Here is an 11,337-nt window from a genome sequence, read left to right as displayed (position 1 = left end):
CTTTTAATCCAAACAAATTAGCTCAGTCACTGTTTCCAAGGATACTTATTTCTGCAACAAATATTTGAGTACCTACTATGAGTAGGCACACCTCTAGTTGCTGGGAATTATGGCTATGAAAAAGACAAAAATCACTGCCCTCATGGGGTTCATATTCTAGTGAATATGTTTTTTAAAATGTTAATGCAATGCATTTGCTAATTTGTCAAAGTCTTTTTGCAGAAAGCTCCAAACAATAAAACTAAGTGATGTAAACACTTCTAAGGAACAGTGATAAATCCGGGCGTGCTTTCAGCTTGAGACATGTCAACAAATTAGTAGCTGTGAACCACAAACCGTTGTGTAGCATCTGTGGGCAACTTTTATTCAATTTGACATAAGCTTCAGGAGGCCAGGGCCCTATCAGCTAGCCTCTGTATCCCCAGTGCTTAACGGAGTGTCTAGATGACAGTAGGTGCTTAATAAATATGTGATGAAAATATTTCAACCTACTGGTCCCAGGGGTCCCCGTCCTGGTTCCTTCTGGGGCTCAACCGATACGGAACAGCTAGCCAGCGCCACTGGGATGAAAAGGCTTAGGTGCAACACATCATGGGGAGAGGGAAATGTATTCCATCCTCCATTGTCAGTTCTTTTAAATTTATGACTGGCAGGTGAGAGCTGACACTTCCTGCCTTTGGTTTGGTTCCTGACATTTTAATATGGTTGGTCCAAGTCCCGTGTCTTGATTTCCCCAGGTGAGGGCCGGGAGGAGAGGAACAAAAAGAGGGGATTCTGCAGCTTTTGAACTTTACTTTTTTTCGGGGGGGGGGGGGGAGTGTGAGAGAGACATCTAATGAATATGTGGAAATATACGGAAAATGTGAATATACAAATAATATATGGAAAACTTGGATGCTTTGGGGGTGGTTGGGGACCCAGGTCGTGGGTGTCCCTCCCCTGGCTCGCGTACATCCACCCACCCTGGGAACCGATCCAGGCTCCCGCAAGTCAAGACGCACCAGGAGCCAGAAGGCAGGAGGCAGGATGGGAGGCGTGGGCTGCCGCCGGCAGCCTCAACGCACTGCACCAGGGAGGTTTCGAGCGGCGGTAGGGGTAGGAGCCGAGCCCCGGGAGCCGCCGGCGCCCCTGCCCGCCCGCCGGCACGTGCTCGGAGCGGCGGGGGCGGCGCGGGCGGAGTGGGGCGGGGGCGCGGCCGGCGGCCACGTGACGGGCGGCGCGGGTATTAAGCGGCGCGGCGGCTGCTAGCAGCCCGAGCTGGTGCTTCGCCCGCGACCCAGCGTCTAGGTGCGCCGCCCCGAGAGGAGCCGCGCGAAGGTCACCCGCGCCCGCCGCCGCCCGCGCCTCTGCCGAGCCCCGCGCGCCCCGCAGCCTCCGTCCGCCCGTCCGTCCGTCCGTCCGCCCGCCCGTCCGAGCCCCGCGTGCCCGCCGCAGCCCCGGCTACCTGAGCGCCATGAACCAGATAGAGCCCGGCGTGCAGTACAACTACGTCTACGAAGATGACGAGTACATGATCCAGGAGGAGGAGTGGGACCGCGACCTGCTCCTGGACCCGGCCTGGGAGAAGCAGCAGAGGAAGGTCAGCCAGGGCCCCGTGCCCGCCAGCCGCGGGCTGGCCCGCGTGTCTGTGTCCCATTCCCCCCGGGGCTCCGGCCCGTGGGCGTCGCCCACCGACCGTGTGGACTAGCGAGAGGGGCTGGATGGAGGTGTCGTGTTGTCCCATGTCATCGTAGCCTGGGTGCCCCGTTAGAAAAAAGAACACGTCCAGGGACAGGCAGGAAACTGGGCGTCGTGTGTGTGCGCGCGCGCATGTGCCTGTGTGCGCGTGTGGGTGACAAGAGTCACAAAACAAAAAATGTTAATGGAAGAACAGCGCTGTGTGAGTGTGTTTCTGTTTTAACCTGCATTAGATCCGAATTTGAAAGAGTCTCGTGTCCGCTCCGGACCCCTTGAGTCTGTGACCTTGGCCGCAGAGTTGTGTCTCCTGGCCCCGATGTGTCCTTTCCCCTTAGCGCATCTCTCCCCAGATAAAAGAGGTCAAATGAACATCAGCTTCCTTCCGCTTTTCACAGGGCTGCCCCAAAGAGTAATTGAAAATCATTTATTAAATGTGTTGGGCTCCTTAGAGAGGGATGCTGTGTGAAACTAGACATTCACCGATAAAGTAATAATTATTTCACCCTCTATTTATGGTTCATTGAGGTAAGCACAAAGGGACGAGGGAGTCAGCCAGCTCTAAAAGCTCCCTGCCCATCTTGGTTGGTGCTCTCTGGGGCCCAGTGGAACATTCCACTATTGGAAGGTTTCTTCTTGATCCCCTTGGCTAGAGCAAGTAGGGGATGCTTACCAGGAGGCTAAATCCTGTCTCCTGTTTGGCTGGGCACAGAGCCTGGCTGGGTCAGGCATGCCCGCACAGACCTGCTAACCCAACCTTATGATGACAGGTCATGGCAAAAGCAAAGTGCCCTCTGCTTTTTCCCCTGTTTTTCTGGGAGTGGAGCAAAGTGGATTTCCCTTCTAAGGGTGTGCTTCTAAGTGGACAACCTCTGTTGACCATATGTGTGCATGGGAAGAGCTCTGTGTAGCTGCACTGTGGGTTGATTATGGGACAGTACGTGGTGAATAAGTGTGTGACTGTGGAAAACATATATCCCATACTTCTTTCCCAACAAATGTGTTAGCTGGAGGAGAGAGGTCCCATATTTGGATAATTGTCAAATAACCATTTATTTTTGTTATTTATAAAATTACCATGGTATTTTTATATCAAGATTTCTCTTTTATCTGCCTTCTCTCTTAAAATACCACTTACTATTATTATTCGAAAGCACTAATTTAGCTACATTTCGTTTTCCACCTTAGTTCCCTAAGACTTCCACCATCTTTCCCTTCTTGGGAACAACAGAATGTGAACGATAAATGGAAGTCTCATCTGTAAAGGAAAATAAGATTTCAAACCTACAAATTTTAAAATGACTTGTGAGGGAAACACATGGTCTGAAGGTTATGAATGTGTCATCTGGACTCATTGATGCATTATCCATCAGCAAGAAGTTAAAAAATGACTTTAATTTTTAGCAGTGAGTGTTTCTTTTTAAAATTTCCCCACAATTTTGATTACTACATTTTTCATGGATTAAAAAGAAACCCCAAACTCCTAAGTCTTTGCTTCAGAGTTTGCCTTTTTTTCTTATAAGGAACAGTAAGATAAGGAATTGGACAGGTAGTCTGCCCATCATTTTTTAAAGTAATAGTCTAATCACAGTGGTTTCTTTTTTTTTTTTTTAAGTACAGTACAATAGCAGGATAGAGCTGTCAATTGCCAAAGACCACATTGACATACCTTCTGTCATATTTCATTTTTCTAAGTTATTTACAATATTTGTTTATGTAATTGTTTATATAATTGCATTCTTGTAATTTTTTTAAGTTTGGGATTCCCGTGTGAATGTATTATAATAACCTTATAGCACTTGAAGTATATTATTAAAAACAGACATACTTCCTGGTCCTAGTACAAAATAATGCTAAAAGTTTAAAGTGAGGATTCATTTTTTTTCTTAGATATGTTGAGTGTTGCAGACACTGGGGAAAAACAAAACACTACTTTGGGGCATAGACCTGAGCAGGTTCAGAAGATACTCTGTTTCTACTTTGGTATAGAACTTACTCAAGTCAGTAAAATAATATTGAACTGTGAGCTCAGTGCAGCCAGAGCAGTGGCCTCTATTTATGTCCTGTGAGACACTGTTGGAACAGGTCAAGGATAAAATGCCATTGTTTCTATTGTGGGCTGCCTTCTCCACACTTGCCATTTCAGTGATATGCTGGGTATGAGATCTGTCAACAGATGCTGGTAACACATGATGACGTCTGAAGCGTTATAATGGATGTGGTGCCTAATTATATCCACAGTTCAGAGTCTCATGGGCTTTGGTAATCCTTGCTCTCTGGTGTGGAATTCCTTGCTACAGAAGGACTTCATGAAAGTGTGGTGCTTTTTTTTTTTTTTGGTAGATTTTTTTTTTAATTGTGGTAAAATACATATAAAAATTACCATCTTAACCATTTTTAAGTGTACAGTTGGGTAGTGTTAAATACATTCACAATGTTGTGCAACCAATCTCTAGAACTCTTTCCATCTTGCAAAACTAAACTCTATAAACCCATTAAACAATAGCTTTCTGTTCTTCCCTCTCCCTAGTGCCTGTCAACCACCATTCTACTTTCTGTGTCTACAAATTTGACGACTCTAAGTACCTCATATAAGCGGAGTAATCCAATATTTCTCCTTTTGCTGTCTGTCTTACTTCACTTAGCATAATGTATTCAAGGTTCATCCATGTTATAGAAGAATTTCCTTCCTTTTTAAGGCCGTATAATATTCCACCACATGTGTATACCACATTTTGTTTATCCATTCATCCATCAATGGCCCCTTGGGTTGCTTCTCCCTTTGGTTATTGTGAGTAGTGCTGCTATAACATGGGTGTACAGATATCTCTTCATGACCCTGCTTTCAGTTTTTTTTGTTATATACACAGAAGTGGAATTTTTGTAACATCTTGTAATTCTGTTGTCAGTTTTGTAAGGAAGTGAGGTGCTTTGTCCCAAGGAGGCGATTGAGAAGATGTTGAATTTTGCATGAGGACATGCAGGCATTTCAAAGTGCTCCCCTTCTCTTTCAAGGATGTTTAGTAAACCAGAATAGGAATATTTATATTAGGAATTATTATATTTATATTTATATTATATTATGTTATAATTATGTGATATACATATTGCATAAATTAGGCTCTCTTCAGTGGACTTTTGGAACTTCTAGAGTTTTGGTGTTTAAAAGCAAGCTTCTCCTGGAACCAAGGAACACATTCAGCCTTTAATTCAGCTGAAGCCTAATCAGGAGGTGACTTGTCAGAAGAGCAATGCTGAGTATGTGTGCTATCTCCGCAGCACAGGGCGCTGTCCTCACCACTCTGCCAGGCTCCAACAGACCTTTTAAGGAGATGGCTGAGTGTTTCGATGCATCAAGGGTCCTTGCATCCTTAATCTGTATATGGCTGGATGATCCATAAACTTTTCTGCCAGTTGTCGAGAGCCTGAGAGAGTCATTTATTTGTTCCACGTTCAGAGTTCTGATTGGTTTCAGTTATTCCTAAAGAAATTCAAGGTCTTCTGAAGAGTCACAATTTAGATGGACCAATTCACCATTCACCTCAGAGCACCTCCTGTCCTCCAGGCTAAAATGTTGCCATGTCGGGTCGGCAGCATTGAAGGACACGTGTGCAGGAGCAGCTGCCCACAGGGTCTGGATTGTGTAGAGAGCCAGGGAAGCTGAGCGTGGCCCCTTTCAGTGTTGGTGGAGAGCAGCTGCTGATTAAGGGCGCCACGTGAACGCTCTTCTCCCCTGCCCAGAGGAATAGGCTCGTGCATGCATTTTTCTGGGGTAAATAGGCACTAATTGTTCCAATAAAGTTAACAATTAACAAAAAACAAACAACAAATAAAAGCTTGTGAAATTTCTCAGATTCATGAGACGCACATAAATCTCCACTCTGCCTGGTACTCTCTGTTGCACCATAATCAAGTCACTAAACCTCTCCAGTTTCCATTTCTTCATCTAGAAAATAAAAATAACTGATAGCTGTCTTTCTTACCTCACAGGGGCTTTCAGGATCAAATGGTTTGACTAGGTGATGTTGAAGTGGCTTTGTATGTGCCAGGTGATCTGTAAATGTTCAGATGTTATGACTCTTATCCTTGTGCAGCAGATGTTTCTTAATTTTATGAGGCGATGTAATAGTAATGAGCATGAGTGACAGATGGTGAAGTACAAGATTTCTTCCTTAGAGTCTTTGATGTACTTTTTAAAATGATGGTAAAATAAATGTAACATAAAATTGATCATTTTAACCATTTTTAGGGATATAGTTCAGTGACATTAATACCTTCACATCCGTCTGCCGAACCTTTTCATCATCCCAAAATGAAACTCTATTCTAGTTAAACAATAACTTCCCATCCCCCCACCTCATGTATTTTTAAAGACAGGATTTACACGCTTGAACACTTAGAACCTAGGCAATTGTTTGTTTTTTTTTTTAAGATTGGCACCTGAGGTAACATCTGTTGCTGATCTTTTTTCTTTTTTTTTTTTCCATCTTCCCAAAGTCCCCCGGTACATAGTTGTATATTTTTAGTTGTGGGTCCTTCTAGTTGTGGCATGTGGGACGCCACCTCAGCATGGCCTGATGAGCAGTGCCATGTCTGCGCCTGGGATCCGAACCAGTGAAACCCCGGGTCACCAAAGCGGAGTGCGCGAACTTAACCACTTGGCCACGGGGCTAGCCCCTAGGAAATTGTTTTATATTAGGTTGCAGATGCTTGTTGTATAAAGAGCAAAAATTATAGGTCAAATAAGGAAAATCACCATGGGTGAGAATAATGAAGAAACAACTTTATAAGGGAGTAGAATGTGGGGTTGGCCTTAATTTGTGTACTTACTAAATGTTAGCTGAGTGGAGAAGAGAAAGAGAGCATTCCTGCCTAGAGAAATAGAGTGATGGGGGTCTTTTTTTGCCGGGGGGCGGGGAGAGGGAGTGATAAGTGTGATATTATAATAAGTGTGTACATGACCCTTTAGCACTGGGAAAGCACCCTCACATCCGTTATTTCACGGGACCCCCTCACCCACGGTCTGATAAAGAGATGGAGGGACAAGCTCAGAGAGGGGACTGTGGAAGGAGAAAGTAACCAAGGTGGCCACACCAGGATTCGGTGTCCTGACCCCCAGCTCTGTATTCTTTGATGTGTTTGAATCCTCATGATGAGTTTGAGGAAGTGTGAAGAGGAGATGGGCTTAACTGAAGCTAAAGATGCAGATTCATAAATTTGAATCTGCATTCAAATTGAGAGAAAATTGGGTAGGTAAATGGGGCCCAGGTTGTAGAGGACCTGGCATGCCAGGGTGAGTGTGGACTCTATTCTCCAGGCAGCACAGCGCTCTGGAGGGTTCTGAGCTAGGAAGAGCTGAGCTTAAAGTAGGATATTGTTTGCAGAATAAGTCAGACTGCATAAGGGCCTGAGGTGGGGCCCCCAGGCAAACGCCCGTTAAGGGATCCTAAGGATAAGGTGGTGAGGATTAGAATGAGGGGGCTAATAGAAGCAGTGGTGAGGAAGGCATCAATTTGAGAGTGATCAGGAGGGATTATAAAAAGGATTAAATAACCCCATGTTGTTCCACGCGGGCTGTTGTATAAATCCAATTAAGCAGACATGACCTCACCATGAGAGCTCCTGGACTTAAAACTCAAGACAGTGGTGTTGACAAGTAACCAACAAACTAATGAGGAGAGTCTGTTTATCCCCTAGGAGATTGCGTCTGGATGGAAAGCTAAGTATTTACAGGGTGTGTCAGTGCAAGGGAGTGGGCCGCAGTGCTGAGGGGCGAGTCCTGTGTCCCTGTGGCCGGTACTGGAAGGGAGGGCTGGAGTGTCAGGTGGGCTTTGATGGACGGAGAAAGTTGTTGATGGGCAGGTGTGTAAAGGCAGAATCTAGTATGAGCCCTAAGAAACACCAGCCCCCCGAGGGCCTGTTGTCCTCAACATGCGCTTGGTTTGCTGTGGAGAATCACAGGGGCCTGTGTGGAAGGCAGAAAGACCGCTCTTCGTCTGTGCATCCTCCGTGAGGCACGGTGATGTGTCCTGGGATCTGCCCTACCCCTTCAGCCAAATTCACCAAGGAAGAAACTTGAACCCAAAACAAGATTTTCTGAGAGTGGGAGGAGGAATATAACTCTTAGCTGGGAAACTTAATTAACGCAGCTTCAGAACCCTGTCAGAAAGTGCTGCCGTGAGTGGCTGCAGCTGGGAGACACCTACAGACAAGGCGCAGCTCCGGAGTGGGTGGGGGGCCGCCGCGACGAGCAGAGGAGTTGATAGGGAATACGTTGGAGGACAGTCAGAATTGTACCACTGTTTCCCTGGGAACAGTACTAATTCTTCCAGAAAGAACAGAAAGCAAAGGTTAGGGGAGAAGCTTGCTAACTACCGTGCTAGACAAATGTCAGAGGAAGCAAAATCTTGATTGCAAGAAATTGGTCTTTCTAAGGAAGTCTGAGGAACATTTTTTACACAAGCATGTATCTGTCTGAGCACAGGCACACACACCTGCACGCACACACAACACCCCTCCCCACAATTTTCTAGATCGGAAACCAGAAGACGTTTTTACCTGCAACCTTATTGAAGAACAAAATATAAATGGAGCACAGCATCACTCTTCGTTCTTGTGTTCATTTGGCAGACATTTATTATGGTCCTGCTCAGGGCCACGGATAGTGAATTGAGTTGACAGCACCCTTGGCCGTCAGGAGCTTACAGCCTACTTAGGAGACAGAACAGGCCCGTCAGAAGCACAGAGGAGGGACACCCCATTCAGCCAGGCTGGTGAAAGAAAGTCGAGAGTATTTCCAAAGTGCCCCTCGTATGTGGTTCCCTGTCATGGTGAGTGGAAACATCTCCCTCCCGGTGCCCAAGCCAGGAGCCTAGATGTTATCCTTGATGCCCCCCTTTTTCCAATTCCTGTGGAGCCCACCTCCTGAAGCCGTCTGGACTCTGCCCCTTCCTCCTGTGATGTGCCTTAAGGCCTTCCGACTCTCTGTGTTTCCTGCCTGGCTGGGGGTGGTGGCCTCCTGCTTTGTCACTCTCCCGCAGATCATGCTTGTCTTCAGGCTTTTCACCGTGATGCCGACAGGAATGATCTTTCTAACACAAACCTGCTCCTGATAGTCCCTGCTTAAAGCCTCTCTGTGGTTCTTTTACTGCCTTCAGGAGAGAGTTCAGACCTCTTGCAGTGGGTTGTGAGGCCAGGCCTGAGCTAGCCTCTGTCCACTATTCCACGTGCCCCCAGGTTCTTTAAGAGCCAACCGTGCAGAGTGGCCCTCCCCGTGTTTGACTCCCCTTTGCCTTATACTCAGCCCCTACCTCCTCTGCCCCTCTTATGAGTTCCTCCTCCTTCAGGCCCCACTGCTGGGCGGCCTGCCCTCTAGCATGTGGGTCACCTGGTGCTGTCTGGGTCTCCCCTCTGAGGTCTGTGAGCGGATGCTCCTCTCCGGTGCCTGCAGTGGGCCTGCTCAGAGTCTGTGCTCAGATTTGTGGAATGAAGGAATTATGAGTCATATTTTTGAAAAGAAGTTAGTATAATTAAAATTTTTTTGGAATCTTTATAGCTGCTTGAGCTATCAATATGTTAACTCCAACTCATGCTTATTGTTTAATGCTTTTAAAAAATATTTTCTTAAAGCGTTTTCTGAAGTCCCCAAAATGATGGAGTTCTCTGGTTTAATTCTAAGACTGAGCCTTCAAAGATAAGCTGCTTAATCTTTTAAAAAATAATTTGGTATTAAAAAGTCCTACATGCTGTATAATGTTATAATCCAATGTTGCTGTGATAAAAAATAAAAGTAAAAAAAATCATACATGCAGATTTATTTAAATTGTAATAAAATGTGTCACCATATTAATGAACAAAGCTCTGGTAACTTAAATTTGATTCAAAATGACTGTTTTTTCCAGATTGACAATCCACTTGCTAAAATTCCAAATTCATTTATGATTCAAATAAGTATAAATTTAAATTTGTGTTTTTGTGTATAAGACATGATAAAATAAATTTCTTTGGAAAACATGCTATGCTTCATTCATAGTGGAATTGGAAAACAGAGAATAGATGCAGGTGATTCTGAAGAGTGTGTGTGGTCCTGGAAAAGTTTGTGCCTGAGCAGTACTGATACATGCCAAGTCCAAGACTAAGAAGTTAGCATGACTTTGAGTTGTCTTGTTTTGTTTGTTTGTTTTTGCCCAGGGGATAAATGTGTCTGTCGTAGTCCGTAGAAATTACTATAGTTGTTAGTGTCTATTACAACCTTTTCATTAAAAGACATGCTATCTTGGGAAAACTCTCATTTTTTAGTGATGGTGAGGACCAAATGGACAAGTAGGTGAATATGAGATTGTTTAGGGGGACTGAGAACAATATTTAATAAGAAGCTGTGATTGAGTTTTACACAGACAGTTATAATTGAGATTGGCAAATCAAGAAATCCTATCTTCTAAAGTCATAGGGAGTCTTTAAGTTACTTCGTTATAGTCAAACAAGACATGAAAATAATAATTACTTAGAAGGTAGGTAATCACATTGCTCTTTATTAACATTTTGAGATATTTTACATGTATTAGGTTGAACCATATGAAATTCTCAAGACTGATCATTTTGTCCTCCAAAAATTTCAATTTCTTATGGTTCACTCCAATAAAACCATGGTAACAGTATTGTCCCACTATATCTGAGGTCCTTGACCAATACTACACAACAGCCGAGCCATAAAACTGAATTCTAATCATTTCTAGCCTTATTGCTAAAGCCTTTGGTATTCATTTGGGAAAGTAAGGGGGTTGTTGGGTTTTGGAGAAGTTAAAAATGTGAGGCTTGGAGTGCAAACTGGTGCAACCACTATGGAAAACAGTATGGAATATCCTCAGAAAATTAAGGATAGTTCTACCGTATGATCCAGCTATCCCACTGCTGGGTATTTATCCAAAGAACTTGAAAACACAAAGGCATAAAGATACCTGCACCCCTATGTTCACTGCAGCGTTATACACAATAGCCAAGACTTGGAACCAACCTAGGTGCCCATCAAGGGATGAATGGATAAAGAAGATGTGGTATTTATACATGATGGACTACTACTCAGCCATAAGAAATGATGCAGTCCGGCCACTTGTGACAACATGAATGGACCTTGAGGGTATTAGGCTGAGTGAAGTAAGTCAGAGGGAGAAAGTCAAATACCATATGATCTCACTCATAAGTAGAAGATAAAAACAACGACAAACAGACACATAGCGTTGGAGGTTGGATTGGTGGTTACCATAGTGGAAGGGGGGAGGAGGGAGGGCAAAAGGGGTGATTGAGCTCACGTGTGAGGGGATGGTCTATAATTAGTTTTCGGGTGGTGAAAATGATGTAATCTATACAGAATTCAAAATATATTGTGATGTACATCCGAAAATAAATAAATGAAAAAAAACACCAAAAACAAAATAACCAATAAAAAAAATGTGAGATTTGGATTGAGAGCTTAGTGTCCAATGGAAATATCAAGGAGAAAGGTCAAGGCCAGAGATTTAGGTATAGGAGTTATCTGCTTATAGGCGATGGTTGAAAGTTTGGGGAGGGGAAAATGGAAGAATATCTACCTGAAAGGCGCTGAGGTGAGCGAAGAATGGAGGACCCCTAGAGGACGCAGTGACGTTACCTGAATGTGGAAGCCTT

General features: G+C 44.5%; 1 protein-coding gene across 1 annotated transcript in view; it reads left to right on the top strand.

Moving 5' to 3' along the window:
- Window positions 1–1,166: 1,166 nt before the first annotated feature.
- Window positions 1,167–11,337, top strand: part of ACTN2 (actinin alpha 2) — a 66,496-nt gene continuing 56,325 nt past the window's right edge. The window contains exon 1 of the mRNA XM_008528902.2: window positions 1,167–1,579. Within this exon, the coding sequence (XP_008527124.1) occupies window positions 1,454–1,579 (126 nt within the window). The 5' untranslated portion in view covers window positions 1,167–1,453. The remainder of the gene's footprint in view (window positions 1,580–11,337) is intronic.

The sequence above is a fragment of the Equus przewalskii genome, chromosome 1 (genome assembly GCF_037783145.1).
Source record: "Equus przewalskii isolate Varuska chromosome 1, EquPr2, whole genome shotgun sequence".
NCBI classification, from domain to species: domain Eukaryota; kingdom Metazoa; phylum Chordata; class Mammalia; order Perissodactyla; family Equidae; genus Equus; species Equus przewalskii.
Note: the sequence above shows the minus strand (reverse complement) of the source record. Positions and strands in the feature narration are given on the sequence as shown.